General features: G+C 33.9%; 1 protein-coding gene across 4 annotated transcripts in view; it reads right to left on the bottom strand.

Moving 5' to 3' along the window:
- FNDC3A (fibronectin type III domain containing 3A) overlaps positions 1 to 20,848 on the bottom strand; it is a 146,101-nt gene that overhangs the window by 101,387 nt on the left and 23,866 nt on the right. For 3 of the 4 annotated variants that reach the window (XM_023251406.2, XM_023251397.2, XM_023251412.2), the window contains exon 2: positions 18,392 to 18,529. In XM_023251406.2, coding sequence (XP_023107174.1) covers positions 18,392 to 18,490 — 99 coding nt within the window. In that variant the 5' untranslated portion in view covers positions 18,491 to 18,529. Of the gene's footprint in view, positions 1 to 14,894; positions 14,964 to 18,391; positions 18,530 to 20,848 lie in introns of those variants that run through there. The other variant, XM_045052765.1, reaches the window with a different exon arrangement.

The following is a 20,848-nucleotide window of genomic DNA, read 5'->3' on the forward strand; positions in this document are numbered from 1 at the left end:
AGTTTCATTCTTTTACATGTGAACATTCCAATTTTCCCAGCATCGTTTATTGAAGAGACCATCTTTTCTGCACTGAGTATTCTTGGCTTCCTTTTCAAATGTTAGCTGACCATACATGCATAGGTTTATTTATGGGCTTTCAATTCTCTTCCTTTGGTCCTTTCTGTTTTATGCCAGAACTTTTAATTAGTATAGCTTTACAATACACATGGAATTCAGGAAGTATGATGCCTCCTACTTTGTCCTTCTTTGTCAGGATTGTTTCGGATATTCATGGGTCTTTTGTGGTTCCATACAAATTTTAGCAGTGTTTTCTCTACTTCCGTAAAAAAAATTCCATTGGAATTTTGATGGGGATTACCCTGAATCTAAAGATGGCTGTAGATAGTATGGACATTTTAACAATACTAATTCTTCCAATCCATGAACATGGGATACCTTTCCATTTATTTGTGTCTTCTTCGATTTCTTTCATCAAAGTTTTGTAGTTTTCAGTGTAGAGATCTTTCACCTTCTTGGTTAATATTTCAGGCAAAGATTGAAAGACCCTCATTTCAAGGGAAGTAGGTAGGAAGAAAAGTAGGGTGAATGGAAAACAAAATAAATTGTTAGAAATAATCCAAATATATTAATAAAATAAATATAAATGGACTAAGTTTGCCTATTAAAAAGAGTAAATAAATTAGATTAAAAGAAGTTAGAGAGAAAATGCCAAACCTATTTTGGTGGTCTATTTTAATACTTTTCTCAGTGATTAACAGAACAGGTAGATGATAATTATCAAGGATATGGAAGACCTTAACAACACCATTCATAATCTTGATTTGGTGGCCATGTAAAGAATATTGCACCTAACAATTAGAAAATATATATTCTTTCCAAGCACATATGGAATTGAAATGAAAATTACAAGAATGGACTATAGAGAACATCATAAATCAAGTGTCACAAATTGCAAAGAATATTGTATGTCCTCTATTTGCAATTAAGTTAGAAATTTAAAAATATATTTGCAAATTTTAAAAAGCTTCAATAATTTGTGGGTTAGGGGAAGAAATCATAATGAAAAATAGTAAATCAACAGCAGTGAAATGTAACAAAAACATTTTAAGTTAAAGCCCTGAAATAAAGGCAAAATTGTATTATCAAAAAACACAGGCCTTTAAATACTTAGAACAGACTGAAAATTAGTAAGCACCCAAGTCAATAAGTGAGAAAAGGCGTAGTTAACTCAAACAAAGTTAAAAAAAAAAAAAAAAGAAACAAAAATAAGAGAAATAATGAATCAGAATAAAAAGAAATGCTGGAGGATGAGAAAATAGCTTTAACAGAAATCAGAGTGAAGGATAACCAAGAGAAAAAAAAAGCAAGAGGAAAAAGTAGTCAGTCACGTTTTCTGGGCAGGGATTTTTTTCCCCTAAGGAGATTCTTGAACCTTGGGAGATTTTATGCAAGTAGATGGCTTTAAAATGCATTTTATAAAATCTAGGAACTTCTCTCTGTACACAGGTTTTATTTAGGGGGACTGCTTCTTATTACTCCATTATCTCAAATGTTATCTCTTCAGAAAGGCCTCCCCTGTCCATCAAATTCTAGGGTATGTTTATTTATTTATTTTGAGAGAGAGAGAGAGATAGAGAGAGAGAGAGAGAGAGAGAGAGAGAGAGAGAGAGAGAATGAGCAAGGGAGGGGCAGAGAGAGGAAGAAAGAGGGTCCCAAGCAGGCCCCATGTTGCCAGCACAGAGCCCAACACGGGGCTTGAACTCACAAACTGTGAGACCATGACCTGAGCTGAAACCAAGAGTCAGACACAAAACCAACTGAGTCACCCAAGTGACCCTAGAATCCTACGTCACTTTATATTCATCTGCATAAATGCAGAACAATTTGTCATAACCTTATTATAAACAATAGTACAATGTGATAAGGAGAAAGAAGAGAAGAACTATGAATGATAAACTAGTTATTCTACCTGAGGTTAATTATTGCCACAAAACTGTATAATCATAATGACACAGCTTCTTAACATGTATTATCTAATTTAGTGACCACAGATATCTTATAAACAAAGTAACTCTCAGAAGTGTGACAGGTGAGGAATCCTGATAAATTATCCATCATTTTGTAATGTATGTCATGGATGCCTCTATTTGCAAAATTAGCAAATTTTACAAATAGAGTATCATAAAATGATTAGTACTTCATTGGGCTATAAAAATGAAATTCTTCAGTATCTTCAAATTTCACAAAAACAAATGATTGTGCTCTTAGGTTTGTACTTATCTCAAAGGTACTGCTGGCTTCCAATCCCTAATCCCTTTATGAAATCAGAGTTCAGCCCTGACAGTTTCACTACACTCTTTCTTCCCCAGGTTCTTTCACTTCTTACATCCCTAATAACAGAGCTGTTGCCATGATCAAGACTCCCCTGACACAATATATCAGCCAGCCAGTTCTCTATCATTCTTTAGTGCAAATGTTGGGAACTTCTAATGCCTGGTTTGAGTTAACAGAGTCAACAGTGGGTGAAGAGTTGATAAAAGCATTTGAATGTCCACCAACAGTTCAACTTCTCACATTCTGAAGAGACATGCAGAACTAGTGAACATTTTAAGTGTATTCTAAACCTAAATATTAAATACTACTAATATTTACGTTACTTAAGTAGTAAACAAACATATGCTTGAAACATGTTTTGGGTAAGATACCTAACCCAAAGGGCAGATTAGCATTGACAATGACTATAGATAATACTATAAATTATTCTCACAAATAGGCTATGATGATACATGGAAATATTTATTCAAAAATGTTATATTAAAACATAACACAAAAAAGATATAATGAAAATGTCACTGATTAAAGGTCTAAATATGCTGAGTATATTCATTAATAAAGCATGTAAAAATCTCTAAGAACATAATAAAAATTTAATGCTCCCTAAACTCTTTGATAGTAAAAAGGTACAAAGGCTTAGAGAAGTTATGGAAGACTGACGAAATTTTAAGGGATCAAATATAAAAATATTGGGGTGTCTGGTGGCTCAGTGGGGTAAGGGGGATGACTCTTGATTTTGGCTCAGGTCATGATCTCACAGTTTATGGGATCAAGCCCCGAGTCAGGCTGTGCACTGACAGTTTGGAACCGGCTTGGGATTCTCTCTCTCTCTCTCTCTCTCTCTCTCTCTCTCTTTGTCCCATCCTCGCTCACACTATCTCTCAAAATAAATAAAAAATAAACTTAAAAAAATAAAAAATAATTTTAAATATAAAATTATTTACTTGGGGAAGGAAGTAAGTTTCAAAAAAAAAAAGCAGAATAGCAGAAAAGACATCTCTGGAGTGAGGAAGGAAAGAAAAGGACAAAGGAGCATAGACACCAGAGACTGGAAAGTCTGACATGAATACCTCTAAACAAACCGAGTATACAGTTTTGGAAAAGTTGGAAGCTGAAGGAGACCTGAGATATCATTTAGTTTAAACCAGATTTACTTTTAAAAAGTAAACTAAGAGGTGATCATTAGTATTACTGAAAAAGTTCTTCATTTTACAAAACCATTCAACCAACTGTTCTATTATATAGTAAACTCCCAGTGCATTTACTCAATTTACATCAATTAGCCACTTACAGTGAGGCAAATTCAAATGAACATTTATAATAAAAAAATATAGAACTGAGGTACCACCCTGGAATCTGAACTAATGAATAAAAGTGCCAAAATTTATTTATTTATGCTTTGTCTACACAAATAAATTTTATTTAAATGTCAGGAATAATCACTACTTAATAATATCTGTGTATATTCTAAAGGAAAAACAATAGTAAGTGAGCAATATTTTTAAAATACAATCCATATGTATAAATTATATCTTACTATCTTAATTTTCAACTGTTACTAATCACTGCTAGATACAACTTTGAAAATACTATTTTGCATTTCAAAGATAATAAAGAACTCCTTTGTCATCTGTTTCAATTTTACCTAACTGCTGTTGGTCTAAGTTTCTTACATGTAAAATGAGAATAAGAAAGTATCAATCTTATACCTGCTTCACAGCACGATTAAAGAGTATTAGATGAAAAGATGTACACTAGATGAAAGGAAAGATAACTTGCAATCACCCTGGGAACTTTTCAAAACACTGTATAGATATTTAGGTCTGTCTCCAAAGGGTGAGGAGTCTGGGATTTTCTCCCTAGTTTGAACCCCAGAGAAATAATCAATCTTTCTAATGTAATTAGTCATAAACTGCTAAGATGGCCATCTGGAAAACCATGGTATTATTTATTACTCCAGAAAGTTTCACTACTTTAAAACCTAAAGGATCAGTTAAGGTTGGTGGGGTGCTTCGCTGGCTCAATAGGTAGAGCATGTGACTCTTGATCTCGGGGTCATGAGATCAAGCCCCATGAAGGTGTGGAGGTTGCTCCTAATATTCTATAATCTCTAAAGGAAAAAACAAAAACTCCCAAGATGTTATAAGATGTTATAAGTGATTTGTTCTGTGCAGTTAACAAAAATTGAACCTTCTGAATTTAGGGAGTACTTAAGTTTAATTCTATAAAACTCTAATAGTTTAAATTGTTTATTTTGAAGAATATATACCTCATATGAAATGTTTAAGGTTATATTAATTTCTAAAAATGTTCACCTATATTTTCATAAAAAATAACTTACAAAACCAAATACAATCACTGAAAAAATAAAGAGGAAAATGTTTATGGATGGAATCAATCTTGCAGATGTAATTTAATTTTCTCCTTTCTACAAGGACATGGAACTTGCATTCTTCATTATACATTAAGACTGACATTAAGTCAGGTCTGAGAAGAACAAAGTACCTCACATTTCTATTTCTGAAACCCAGCAGAAGTTTTAGCAGACAGAGCCAAAAAATCAACCCAAAAATCAAAAACATATATTCATGCTCTTCAATATTTACAAATGTATTATTTTGGCTATCATCTTAGTTTGCTTAGCTGCCATAACAAAGTTCCACAGACTGGGGGGGTGCTTAAACAGAAATTTGTTCTCTCATAATTCTGGAGGCTAGAAGTTTGAGATCAAGTTGTTGGCATGGTTGGTTTCTTCTGAAGGCTCTCTCCTTGGCTTGCAGATGGTTACATTCCTCCTATGTTTTCACATGGTCTTCCCTCTATGTGTCTTTGTCCTAATATTCTCTTACAGGACACTGGTAAAAAGGAAAGTTCTATTGGATTAGGGCCTTCCCTAATGACCTCATTTTAGCTTAATTACCTTTTTAAAGACCCAATCTCCAAATACAGTCACACTCTGCAGTACTGAGGGTTAGGACTTCAACATATGAATTTCGGGGTGGGGTAAGAAAAACACAATTCAGCACAAACAGCAACCCTCAGATTACACAAAGCACGTGAACAAAATTCTCTGTAGCATCTAATCCTTGTCCTGTTTTTTTATTCACCTGCTTCTTCAGGCTTGCTCAAGGGTGCCAACTTAATGAGGTTGTGAGTAATAATAAAATGGAAAATCCTTTGGGCCTTGTACCCTTGAATAATAGTTAACATACCTTGAGCAATGTAATTTCCCAATCTATGACTGAAGGCTTTCAAATTAACTCAACACTCACAGGGTTATTTTGATGACTGAGTTAACATATGTCAAGTGCTTAAGACAGTGAATGGTATACAGTAAACACTATTTGTACATGTTAGCTATTGTTACTATAAGCACCATATATTTAAGTCTTAGTATTATTATTTTTATCAGTGTAGACCTGTTACTTTAAGGATCTGCCCCCAGCCTAGAAGAAGTTGATCAATTGTGACATAAGAAAGATAATATACCCAGAACACAATGTTTAAGAGATTTCTCCTGAACTGGTCTGGGACCGGCCTGCCTCTGACTTTCCATATTTTCTTGTACTGATCCTTTAGCTTTTTAGTCATCAACCTACTCTATTCCTCTCACTCCAGGGTTCCATGGTCAATAGCTTCACTCTCATTTACTGGTCTGTGACTTACTTACTATTCTCTAGCATGACTACTGATTCAGACTTGACTTCTGCTAACTAATGTTTCCTATGTTGAACCTCCATGCCTGAGGACTTAGTCTGTAAACAAAAAATTTCTTCTTCAGGTAATTCTACTTATTTCTTCAAGATGCTGACATCCTAAAGCAGAGTTAAATTATTCCTGTAATAGGGCCCACAGCACTTTGTATATCCTCCAGTATAACACTTAGCACATAACTATATTGTTTACATGTGTCACCTCCACTACATTCGCCCTTCATAAGATGTCAATCTATTTATTTTACAGTTTTAGAGGCTACAAAAGTTGAACAAATGTTTGCTGAATTAACTACTATCCATCTCTAAATAACTCCTAAATCTTTTCCTCTGGCTTTGAGACCAAGGCTAGCTGATAAAACTTTCTGTGATGATGGAAATATTCTATATGCTGTCTGGTATATAGCCCCCTGCTACATGTACCTATACATACGGTCTGTGTGTGTACATAAGTGCTACTGAACTTTTAAAATGCAACTAGTGAAAATGATAGACTGAATCTGCAAGCTTATTTACCTTTAATTTAATTAATTTAAATTAGTAGTTAATGGCTACCATATCAGATGGTATAATGTTAGATTTGTCAAGCTCCAAAATGACTTTTCAAACTACCTTTTCTGTATTTATTTGCCTTGATAAACTGCAGGCACCTCAACTTTCTAAATTTGAATTGATTATCTGACTTTCCTAGGAAATTAAGCTGAGAAATACATTTCATCTAAATATACTATCAACTCACAAAAAAGTCTGAATTACTTACACATCAAAGTGTAAACTGATTTGATTATAAAAACTTTAAATCAAATTTTATTTGCATTTCACTAGACCCTGTCAATCTATAGATACAATGGCTGATGTAACATATTTCAACAAACGTTTAAATAAAGATTAATCTTTGGAAAGAAAAGGACAATTATCAAATTACTAAACATGAGTTTAGTTTTTAGTTCTATGAAGGATAATAACTTGCAAACTTAGTTAAGAATATATGCTTGATACCAGCATGTAGACAACTGAGATCTGTCAACCATCTACCCATTTAATGCATTTTTTGGCAAATAATAAATGAGCAACTAGTATATGTTAGTTTGTGGAGATGGGTATACAAGTATGAATCCATACAGGAGACAGTTACAACAATTATAATGCTAATATAGAAGAGTACAGGGTACTCTGCAAATTTTATTGACTACCTATTGCTTATTATCTCAAACTCAAAACTTACAGCATTTAAGACTCTTTTAAAAAAAATGTTTATTTTAAGAGACAGCACATGCAAGTGCAAGTGGGGGAAGGGCAGAAGGAGAGGGAGAGACTCTCCCAAGCAGGCTCCAAGTCCAGTGTGGAGGCTATGCAGGGCTCAATCCCACGACTGTGAGATCATGACCTGAGCCCAAATCAAGAGTCAGACACTTAACCGACTGAGGAACCCAAGCCCCCTCCCCCACTTTTAAAAGTTTTTATTTATTTATTTTGAGACAGAGAGAAAGCACAAGCAAGGGAGGGGCAGAGAGAGAGAAGAGCGAGTGAGAATCCCAAACAGGCTCCGTACTGTCAGCATGGAGCCTGACATGTCGCTCCAACTCATGAACCATGAGACCTGAGCTGAAGTCAATGTTCAACCAACTGAGCCACTCAGGCACCCCCCAAGCACCCCTTGAAACTTTATCAACTATCTTATCTGTAATGTCTAAGGTAATGTCTTTCATTTCAAACATACAGAAAAGTAGAGAGTATATATCTATCAGTGTCTGGAAGCAACCAGATTTACCATGTTGCCAAATTTGTCTCAAATGCTCTTCTGAAAGAGACATGTAAGTTTACAGATCTTTCTGAATTTGGGATATCTTTCTTATCCTTAATACTTTTAATGTGCATGCTTGCATACATCCACTATTAGTATATACCATCATTTTGTGAGTTTGTTTCTTAGTTTATATCAGCGGCATCATGTTTTACATATCTCTAATTTGCTATTTAATATTGTAATTGAGATTTATCCATAGTATAAATTCAGGCAAAGAAGTATATAGTATTCCATTGTATTAATCCTCCCAATTCTATTCATTTCTCTCATGGATATTTAGATTGTGTCCACATCTTTCATTATTACAACACAGTGCAATGAATAATCTTGCACAGGTACTCTTATACATATGCATAAGATTTTCTGCAGGATAAATATCTACAAGTATGTATGTTAGATTTTAGATGTGCACCTTTTCAGCTTTATTAAATATTGCCAGATCATTCCCCCCAAAAAGGCTGCCCCAGCAGTGTATAAGAGATTACACTGATCTACGGCCTTTCTATATTGTCAGATTTCTTAATATTTTACATCCTCATTGAGGTTTTAATTTGAATTTCCCTCCTTCAAAACACAGTTCCAACCTACTTTCTTCCCCCAAATCTTTCATTAGTCCCATGAATTATCCCCAAGAAGATAGGGTGCTTTGTCTGTATATAGCTAGTATGTGGCCAACTTTGCAGCTAACATGAAATTCTTTTCCTTAAGCACTCATTAATGTGCCACTTAAGTTTGTCAGCTGTTTTAACTTTAAAATGCCAATTTCAAAATTATGTAAGTATGAAGACTATTAAGTGGCCAATAATATGTCAATTTCAATATTATATAGGTATAAAGACTATTAAGTACTCAATAATATGTGTATAGACACATATGAGACATTGGGATTGATGCTTTATAAGTATTTTATTCAGACATTTCCTAAAAAAGAAGGCATAATGGATAATTTAGAGCCATGTTGAAATAAAAAAGAAAATACTTTCTTCAAGTGTAACTAAGTATTTCTAAGGCAATACTTGATGAGAAAAGCCTTTTATATCACTTTCAGTCCTTACCCATATACTGGGTTATAATACTGTATATGTATGGGGGAGGCAGGAATATAACAATTGTGAATCAATAGGGGCAGACACTGTGTGTTGTACTTAGTATTTCTTACATGACATAATCTAGTAGTGGTTACCTTAGTTAATGCTTGTGAAATTGAACTGTATTTAAGTTCCTAAAAATATATGATATGTGAAATGACCATCATATCTAACCAATTTTAAATCTAAAGATTTACAATTTGTCATGATTACAATACAATCATGATTCCTACCTACCCATGTGAAGCAGGCAAGAGGAAAATATTTAAGAGACAATTTAAAATATGGAAGAAAATATCAATGGTGGCCATAAAATATTTTTTTCTGATAACATTTTAAGGAAGGCAGAAAATGAGGGAAACATGAACTATTATTACTTTAAAATAATTTTTAAACAACCAAACAACAGTGTGAGTTGGCTAATTTTGAACTCATTAGACAAATTATTTTCAAAATTATTCCAGAGAGATGACTCTCCTCATGTACCTCACCAAAAATCAAAAACCAAAACCAAAAAGCCAAAACTTAGGAAATGTTCAAGAATGTTTTTGAAGAATTATTTGTGACAGTAAAAACTGCAAACAATCCAAGCTTCCATTAGTACTAGAATGAAGCAATTGATGTATATTCATGTAATGGAATATTATGTAACAAATACCTATAAGTGGTAACATGGATGAATCTCATACATGAACTGTTGAACAAAAACCCAAGGACAAAATAATACATATTGTGTAATTCTATTTATATACAATTCAGAAACAGGCTAAATTAATCTTTGGTTTGAGGAGGAAAAAGGGGATACTGCTTAAGAGAGAGGAAGTACTTCCTGGGAAGGGATACAAGGAAGCAGCTGCACAAAAATGATTTATGCACTCTTCTGATTATGTTGGCCTTAAATAAAAGCATTCTTAAAACTTTGAACAGTTCAGGGGTGCTTGGTGGCTCAGTTGGTTAAGTGTCCGACTTTGGCTCAGGTCAGCTCAGGTCGTGGTTCGTGAGTTTGAGCCCCACATGGGGCTCTCTGCTGTCAGCATAGCTGTCTGTGCCCCCCCCCACCCCCCCAGCTCGTTCTCTCTCTGAAAATAAATTAATTTAACAAAAACTTTAAGCAGTTCAGATAAAGCATAATTTGCCTTTCCACCTCTTTCAACCAATCCCTTTCTCCTGAGAAGAACCACTGAACAGATGGGTGTGTATCTGTTCAGACCTTTTTTCCCTATGAGATATATACATACATATACATATATATGCATATATACATGTACATTTTAAATTGCATGTTCTTTTTCTGTTTCTCAATTGATAGAACTTTTTTTTATTGAAAATGTGATAAATGCACATTAAAAAATATTCAAATAGTACAAAAGGGTGTATGGCAAAATTTAGACTCTTCTTTCTGGGGTGGGTCCCTGTTTATAATATCTTGTATATTTTCTGTCATGTGTTTAGACGTATATGTATATTTTTCCCATTTTCAATATTATTTTTTGAAAAATCACACAAATGAAGCATTTTAGGAATATGAACCTTGAGCACTCTATCTGGTGATAGATTATATAGGAGTACTCTGAATATATAATCACTACAGTTTATTAATGAAAGGGAAATGTTACAAATTGAAAATGCACACTACAACTTTTATTTGTACCTATTTATAATTTCTGACAAAAAAAGATCTTGCCTTAAAAAAATCTTGTTTTATATTAAGCGAATACATACAAGAAAAATCATGAGAAAAATAATCCTTGTAAGCAGGCTTTTCATTTAATATCTCTTATTACAGAAGAGCAAAGAATTTTTAGAATTCTGTGGATAGTTTTCATTTGAATGTCCCTATTTACTCAGTGCTGCTTATAAGCTATTCTTTATTTCCTCCTCATGTCAGCCCAAATTATATTTCTTTTTTTTCTTTTTTTTTTAAATGTATTTATTTTTGACAGAGATTGAGAGAGAGACAGATCATGAGTGGGGGAGTGGCAGAGAGAGAGGGAGACACAGAATCTGAAGCAGGCTCCAGGCTCTGAGCTGTCAGCACAGAGCCTGATGTGGGGCTCAAACTCACGGACCTTGAGATCATGACCTGAGCCAAAGTCGGACGTTCAACGGACTGAGCCACCCATGTGCCCCCAACGTTATATTTCTTAAAAGTCAACATTTCCTACAGGATTATAGGGCACAAGGGTTGATTAACTACAGTCACTTAATTAGAGGGTTAGGAATTATTCTAACTACACCAGAATATCTAGTAGTTAATCTAACAGAAAATCAATTGTTTTTAGAGTAGAAACCATCAAAATTCCATGACCATTATATTTCATTTAAGATATTGTTCCCTTAAAATCTGATGACCTTTCACAATAGAATTAAATATATACATATATATTTCACTAAAATACTATAAAATATTTAATATTTTAACTTATAATTTTGCTGTATTAGTTTTAATTATATGAAAGCATGTTGCTATTCACTTCTCAGATGAAATAATTTGCCAATTTTTACTTTCTTGAAAACAGGAAGAGATACATACTTTAAAAATGAACAAATGAGGGGCGCCTGAGTGGCTCTGTCTGTTAAGCGTCCGACTTCGGCTCAGGTCATGATCTCGCGGTTTGTGAGCTCGAGACGTGCGTCGGGCTCTGTGCTAACAGCTTAGAGCCTGGAACCTACCTCGAATTCTGTGTCTCCTTCTCTCTCTGCCCCTCCCCTGCGCACGCTCTGTCTCTCAATAACAAATAAACGTTTAAAAAAAAAATGAACAAATGAAATGATATTGGTCCCAGTAAGAATACTGTGATACAGTGCCAAATTTTATGCCAAATATAAATTTCTAGTTTGTTTACACCCTTTGTAACTTTTTTTTAAATGATATTTTAGGAAGCTTTTTTTTTCTTTAAATAGACTACCTTAAAATTTACACCCAATTTATAAATCTTATTTTGTTATTTCTTACAACAAGAACCAGCACAATAATTTGCACATAGATAGTACATGAATAAGTGAGATGATTTTTTTTCAATGCAGCATGGCTTAATGTCAGAATTTTTAAAATTATGTGTTCATAAAAAAGGTGATAATATAAGCAGATTTTCAGATCTGTATCTATGTGGAAGGCTTTTTGTATCTCTAAGGAAAAGTTAATAGTTAATACTGACATTTTCAAAAAATATTTGACTTTCTTATGTAACATCATAGAAAGTGGCATGGTGTAGACATTCTGGAGAAACAAACTCTAATGGGAAAGAAGAGATTGATTTAATGTTTAAATTCTAACCTTTCTAAAAACTTTTAAGAATGAGACAATTAACAAACAGCTATTTTGTTTGCCAGGCAAAGCTACAGAGCAATTAGAAGACTAATTTGGGCCATGAAATTTCTAGGATTAAAGGTCTGGATTAGAATTCTGAGGCCAAAAATTATTGTCACAAAGGTGTGAGCTATTATTTTAGAGTCTCAGTAATCTCACCCCTAAGATTTACTAAATGTTTATAGTTTGGTCAGTAAAGAACTTGACTCAATATGTAACACAATGCAAGAGCTCAAATGGTAGCTATTATTTTTATTTTTTCTACTTATATATTTCCCAAACACCTCAAATTAAATTGAAGATCTCTCATACTCTCTCAAATCTGCTCCTTCTGTTTGCCTTATTCTAGAAGATTTTATTATTTTCCCAAAGATTTGTGACTTCTCCCTTGGGCAAGATTATCCTTCCCCACTTACTGATCACATGTTTTGCCATGTGATTTGCACTGGATAATGAAACATGGGTGGAGGTCAGCATGTAGGTCACCATTATCTTTGCCATGATACCATCAACATTCTACATATAGGCTGGAACACAGCCACAAATGACCTCTTAAAGATGTGTAGTGTAAGCAATAAGCCTTTTGGTAAACTTGGGATTTACAGGATGTTTGTAACCATGAAGGAACCTTGCCTATCCTGACTGATTAGATTTATCTTAGTGAACATGGCCTTGACATCCACCTAAATATTCAAAGAAGGAGTCTGGGAAAATTTTTACCCTCTCTCTCAGTTTTGTTCTTTGGCCAGTTGTTCAATTCTGGTCAATTCTACCTCCCTAATATTTCTCAAATTGTGCATCATTAATATGACCTTAATCCAAGTTTTATTTTTTATCTATTACTACAATATTTTCTTTCTCCAGGTTTGCTCCCCTTAAGCATTTTAATCTGCATTAGTAAGATTAATGCATTTATTTTCTCTTAAATACTTCAAATGCATGTCACAATTGTAAGAGCTTAAACAGTTATAAATTCATAAATGTCATAAAACTGAAATTTTCTTAAACACTTAGATTTTTTTTTTATTGTTTATTTATTATTAAGAGACAGAGGGAGACAGAGCATGAGCATCAGAGGGGCAGAGAGAGGGGGAGACACAGAATCAGAAGCAGGCTCCAGGATCTAAGCAAGCTGTCAGCACAGAGCCCGATGTGGGGCTCAAACTCACAAACCACGAGATCATGACCTGAGCCGAAGTCGGATGCTTAACTGACTGGGCCACCCTGGTGCCCTTCTTAAACACTTTAATTGCTTAAATACCAAATACATACAGATTATTTCAGTAATATTGATTATGTCAGTAATGACACTCATTTCTAAACTTAACACAAAAGTATTAATAGCATAAGACTGATTTACTTCATTGTTTCTATGCTTAAGTCAAAGAGAACTCTAGGTCCAAAGGGCTTCACTGAACAAGTTCTACCAAATACTTAAGGAAGATATCCAAGGATTTTTTTTTGTTTTTTTTTTAAATAGATTCCCCATATAAGTGAGATAATACAGTATTTGTCTTTCTCTGTTTGACTTACTTCACTTAGTATAATGACCTCAAGGTCCATCCACATTGTGGCAAATGGCAGGATTTTTCTTCTTTTTTATGACCTAATAATATTTCATGTATGTATGTATGTATGTATGTATGTATGTATATACAAACACATATACCACAACTTCTTTACCCATTTCATCCATTGATGGATACTTAGGATTGTTTCCATATCTTGGTTTCCATACATGAGGGCACAGACAGCTTTTTGTTAGTGATTATTTCCTTCAGATCAATACCCAGAAGAACTGCTGGAACATATGGTAGCTATATTTTTAATTTTTTGAGGAACCTCCATACTATTTTCCATAGTGGCTGCACCAATTTATATTCCCACCAACAATGCACAAGAGTTTCTTTTTCCCTGTATCCTCACCAACATTTATTATTTCTTGTTTGCCACAGTTATTAAAACTAGCCAATCCTAAACTGTTACTCTACCCTGATTTACCTTTCTTGCAGAAACACCAATAATGGCTTTCGCCTAGCCTTTCCTCTTGCTCTTGTTTCTGCCTCCTGACCAAAACCTGAAGCTTTCTCCATGCCCTGGTGTGCCCCCTTCTTTCAGGAAATAGAAGTAAAAAAATTTCTTTCAATAGCATTAGCCTCTCCATGTTATTACTCAGTCATCTCCATAAATTAAAAGCCTGCAGGTACAAATGAGACAACTATAAAATAACAATAACAAAAAGATTAATGAAATGGAGAAGATTCTGGGGGAAAAAAAGCCAGATAAGCTGAGTTTTGACAGATCTTAACCCAAAGTTTAAATGCGCTCAATCATTTTAGAAGATACATAAATAGAAATTAGAGAAGGTAAAGTTAAATAAGGAATCTGCTGAGCCACATAAGAAACCAAAATACCTGAACTTTTCTTTTGATGGTGGCAACAGTGAACATTGCATGGTGCTTGATGCAAATGCAGATTTGGAGGTGCTAACAGGATAGCACAAGCACTCACATATGCTTTACCTCCTCTATCAGGAAAGGATATAATCTCAAATCAAGCACAAGCTTGGGAATGAGCAATGGTGCAGCCATTTTGGAAAATAAGCTCGCAATATCTAATAAAGTTAAACATAGGCTTACCATACAATACAGCAATTATGTTCTTAGGTATTCACCCCATTGAGTTGAAAACTTATGTCCATCCAAAACCTGCAAGTGAATTTTTTTTATAGTTTATTTATTTTATTTTGAGAGACAGAACGTGCTTGAGCAGGGTAGGGGCAGAGAGATAGGGAGAGAGAGAATCCCAAGCAGGCTCCGCGCAGAGCCCTGACATGGGCTGTGAGATTATGATCTCGGCCAAAATCAAGAGTGGGATGCTCAACTGACTGAGTCACCCAGGTGCTCCGGACCTGCATATGAATGTTTAAAGCAGCTTTACTTACAGTTGCTAAAAACTGGAAAGAATCAAGCTGTCCTTCAATAGGTGAATGGATCAACAAACTGGTACATTCATGAATGAAGTATTATCCAATAATAAAAATAAAAGTTATTAAGCCACAAAAAGAAACTATCTAGACCATATTGCTAAATGAAAAGAAGATGGTCTGAAAAGGCTACATACTCTATGAATCCAACTAAATGACATTCTGGAAAAGATAAAAGTATAGGAACAGTAAAAATATTAGTGTTACCAGGGGTGGATGGGGTGGGGGAAAGTGGGATGGAGAAAGGAATGAATTGATAGAGCATAGGGGGGATTTTTAGGGCAGTGAAACTATTTGTTATGATAATGGTGATATATGATATTATACATCTGTCAAAACCCATACAATTGTATTATACCAAGAGTGAACCTTCATGTAAACTGTGGAACTTTATCAATATTGGCTTGTTAATTGTACCAAATATAGCACACTAATATAAAATGTTAACAATAGGGAAAACTATGTGGAAGAGGTGGTATGAAAGAAGTTCTTTGCTCAACTTTTCTGTAAAACTCAAACTACTATAAAAATAAAAGTCTATTAATAAAAAGGGGGGAAGAATGAGGAGTCTACAAACACAAAAAACAGCTCAGATGTTGCCACTCAGAATGAATGATAAATGTCTATTATACCTTCCCTAAAAATAATACTAGTAGCAACGATGTTAAGGTGGGATTCCTTCTAGTATGATTCATGAGCCAAAAGGCCTACTTTGTAACATGACATACTACCAAATACAGAAGCAGAAAATATTGATGAAGGGCCAACTATAAAATTAATTTGCTCTCAAGAGGTGAAACAGAAATCATCCCATTATATATTCCCAAGAAATAGTGTAATATTCCCCCCAAAAAGTCAAGACAAGGGATACTCTGTTATTGTGAATTTTTAACATCATGCATGCACACGACACTTCCCTCTGTCAAGAACTGTCTTTTAGTTTGCTTCTCTACCACAGGCATGAACCAGGTGGTATCACATATCCATAGGTAAGCTCTAACTTGGCCATGCTTGGCACACCAATCAGTTCCTGAGTTAAGACAAAGAAATGCCTGTTGTCAACTTTATTAAACTCCCATCTCTGTTACCTACTTTTGTTCAGTTTCTTACATTCTACCACAGCTATTAGTCCACTCTCTTTAGTATATATCTTTCATAACTATCCCTTAGTTTTTTGATCCACTGCTCACTATAACTATCTCTATTGATTTAAGTCCTGACTGGCATGTCTACGGAGTTTCCTCAGTCTTTTAAACATTTATTGAGTGCTTCAATTCAGATTCAGCAAACATTTACTGAGCTCCTTCAGGCTCATTTCACCCTCATAGTTACAGCCACTCTAAGAAGCAATCTATTATTACCTCCACTTTATAGAGAAGCAAACACACCCAGAGAAGTTAAATAACTTGTCTTAGGTCACCCAAATCTAAATCTATCAGTCAAGTACAGTGCTCCTTCTACTCATCTCTTTCTCCCTAGTAAATTACAATACTCTGTTAGTTTGAATTTAAGGCTTAACTCTACCTCCGGAAACCTATTTTTCAAACTCTCCCTAAAAACACATCCCCTAGATCCACTAATCCCCAAACCAACCCTTCAAGTCCTGCTCTAGTTGATTCTTCTATTCCCAGCTCCTTTCTCTATACCCAACTACACCACTACTGTAACAGGCTAGATAGTGCCCTCAAGATTTCAAGAAAAATTCTACCAATAGAATCTCCTTTTTGGAGAAGTCAAGAGCATCATAGTCTTGTTTCGGCCTATGGTCTTCCCCTTTACAGACTATACACTATAGCAACTATGTCAATGAATTGTAATTAACTGCTTAATAGATTCTTTTATATATTAAGTTATAAAAAACTTGAAACCAATGACTGACCTGAAGAAATACTGATAACTGAAGATACTCTCAAAGCCCCAAAGTAAATGGATATCTGCCACATCCATTATTTTTGCAGGAAAAAAAAAAAAATCTTAACAGACTTAACTTTGACCATGAAAATCAAGCTTAGTGAAATGAACTTTCTGCTAAAAGCCATCTGAGTATATGTGAAAATTAAAACCAAGATATACTTTTCATGAATTTTTATACAAACCAGAAAAATTCAGAACCCAAGTCAATTGCTCCCAATTTTCAATAGCAAGGTTAACAAAGTAGCTTCTTATCTTGAAAGCAAATCTTAATTGTCCACTACAGATACTAAGTTTGTAAATTAACAAAATGTGACTATTATTTTCTTAATCTCCCAAGGAAGCAGAAGTAGTAATGGTTAGGATCGAAAGCTTTGTGTGATCTTGAGACTAAAATTCATTTGGTTCAACCTACCTACCTCTTGGGATTATTGAAAGAATAAGATGATAAAGTTCTTAGTGCAGTGTCTTTTACACAGTGAGCACTCAAAATGTTCCTTCTCCTTATTTATTATGTCATGTCCTTCATCTTTGTTTCCCCACCTGTAATATTAAAATCCCTACCATACAAGGCAGTTATGAGAATTAAACATATTGCTTGGTGCAAGCTTGGTACTTATGAAAGCCCATCACTCCCAACTGTTTAGCATTACTGGGGAATCACAAGTCAAAAAATTAGAAAACTTATAAAGCCCTGGGTTGGGGAAAAAATACACCAGCTCTCAGGAATTATGTATTTGCTTTTGGGTGGGGGGAGTCTGGTGAGAAGAGAAGAGAAGGAAGAAAAAGAAGATACAGTTTTATAATTATATGATGTAGACAATCATTTAATCACATAATTAAGTTATGATTTCATAATGATTTGAAGTAATGATTTATAATAATCATTAAAATGCAAGGTTAAACTTAGTTAAAAAACAATCAGGGACTAATACATTGTCTAAACTAAAACAAAAACAACTTCAGTGGCAACTAAATATACACACAAGAAATTTAAACATTAATTAGAATAATAAATAAAAAAATAAAGAATTTAAACATTAATTAGAAGCAACTTCAAAAACAGTCTCATTATTTCATTGTCTTATGAAACCAAAACACCATTTTGAACTGGAGTTTAAGATCCAAATTAACAGGAACCCACTATTGTGAAGTTTCATTCTGTTTTAAATTTTGCATTCTTCTGAAAGAAATACATGCATACTAGACATAAGGAAATAAACATTTCAGTGTCCTTACCTGTTGTGTTCCATCTGCACTTACAATAGGGGCAGACAGAAGAGAAATATCACTACTTAAAATCTGAGCTGTATCCAGTAGGGGTGGATGTTCTGCCATTATCAATAAGACATTAATATACTGGATAACCTTCCAATTCTGAAAAACAAAAATATATAGCCATTGGTGTGTACATCCTCAAAAATATATTAAAATATAATACATTCAAGATTTATCTCATTCTTTAACCTAAAAAGATATTCTTGTCAAAGGAAATTTTGTAATACTCTTGTTAACTACTTTTTTTCTGTCAATAGACCACTTAAAGAAATACATTTCTTACAACTTAACCAACTGTATGTCAATGTAGACAGTATAAACTAAGATATAGTCAAACCAATACATGAGAAGCTTCTATTTAAATTCCATGTCTGTGTCTCTATCCCTTCCATCTCTATACCATGTTTATTTAACCACCATTATTCTAATGAAATACTAGATAATAATAATTAGTATGGCACAGGCACTAAAATGCAAAGACTGTGGGAGCAATTCTACCACTAATTTTTTTCTATAAGCAGAGAAGGTGATTTTGAAGACACAATCCCCCCCACCCCATCCTAGGAACTACACAAGAATTATGATTTGTCACTAATTCCTCAGAGAAAAATGGTAGAAAATTTTGCTGAGGATTAGAATAAAAACCTTCAAGTTTTAAGCTTTAAACTCTGACACTGGTCTTCTGTCATTCTGGTTTTATTATTCTTTTGTAGGTGACACTTACTTTATAATAAGCCAAATCAGTGATGTCAGTGATGAAAAGCACATACATTTAGAAATCTTTAACTGCAGACATAGTATCACTTACATAAAAAGTAAAAGACTCGATGTAAGCAATACTAACGTACCATATTAAATGTCAGCTAATTACAAGTCAAGCTGAACTGAGCTTAATCATAAATATTACCAAATTTATACTAAAAAGCAAAATTACAAACATTTTTGGGTGCTTGGAGAATTCTGAAATTCAGTAGTGTCAAGCAAAATGTTTATCTTTTGCAAGGTATTAAATTCTTGTTATTTATTTTAAAATCTTGAATCTCTGCAGAAACTCTCAAACATGTGGATTTAACCTAAAAACAAATTTCTATTTAGATATATAAAAACTACTGTTAAGATTTTTTAAAAATATTCAATATAGGTATCTACATCAAGATTTTATACTGAAGACCACAGTAAGCAATATTTTATACTATCTCATAACAATGCATGTCATTAAACACATTATATGTGTTATAATTATATATACATATATACATATAAGACACATATTTATAATGTGTTTAACATACATACACGCACACACATATATATACACACACACATTTTATATTTATACATATATAACATATATAAAGGGGAAAACCTAACTTTCGGCTTAATCTGTATTGCTGTATTTCTTTTCTTTTTTTAAGCTTATTTATTTTGAGAGAGAGAAAGAGAGAAAGAGAGAAAGAGAGAGAGAGAGAGAGAGAGAGAGCGAAAGCGAGCAGGGGAGGGGCAGAAAGAGAGGGAAAGAATCCCAAGCAGGCTCTGTTCTGTCAGCACAGAGCCTAGTGAGGGGCTCAATCTCGTGAACCATGAAATCAAGACCTGAGACAAAGTCAAGAGTCGGACACTTAACCAACTGAGCCACCCAGGCACCCCTGTAATGTTGTATTTTTTAAAGTATGATAAAAGCAGTGGGTAAATCATGTCAAATAATTTTATTCTGTGAATATGCAAAAAGTTGTAAGACAGGAAAGAGACAATGTACTATTTTCCCTCTTGCATGTCAAAGAAACACTCAGGGACGTTAACAGGACTAACTAGAGAAAGTTTACAGATAATTCATTTTGTAAAATTAGTACATTAAAAAAAGAGCAAACCACTGAGTACTTTTTGTCATTATATTGTTTAAAATATTTTACATAATATCTTTAACTAAAACTGCAAACTGCCAGTATTACTTGAACTTTAGAAACTAATGCTGAAGATATAACCATAATTTGATTTCAAGAGGTGGAATGGAAGCTTTACAAAAAGAAACACAAATTTCTTCTGAAACTCTAGTTAATTCTAATAGTACTATTATAGATTGTATCTGAAGCCACGTGCTATTGCTTTAACATTATCATTCCATTTAAGGTGTTATCTCTAATTTTATTCTTTTCAAAGCTCTAGCATATCAGAAATTTCATTCATCAATTGCTTTCTTGCATGGCTATATCCATTTCACTATATGCAAAGGTTTTATATAAGCTTGCAAATTAGAAATTACAGCCATGCAACTGAAATGATGCATTTAGAAACATAAATATTCCTTTCAATCCTGTGTAGAGAACACTGTCAGCTTTTTCTTTCAATTTCTTCTAATTCTGTTATTCCTATTTCCTACATTTTCATCTCACCTTGTGACTATAAATACCCACTTAAGTT

The sequence above is a fragment of the Felis catus genome, chromosome A1 (assembly GCF_018350175.1).
Source record: "Felis catus isolate Fca126 chromosome A1, F.catus_Fca126_mat1.0, whole genome shotgun sequence".
NCBI classification, from domain to species: Eukaryota; Metazoa; Chordata; class Mammalia; order Carnivora; family Felidae; genus Felis; species Felis catus.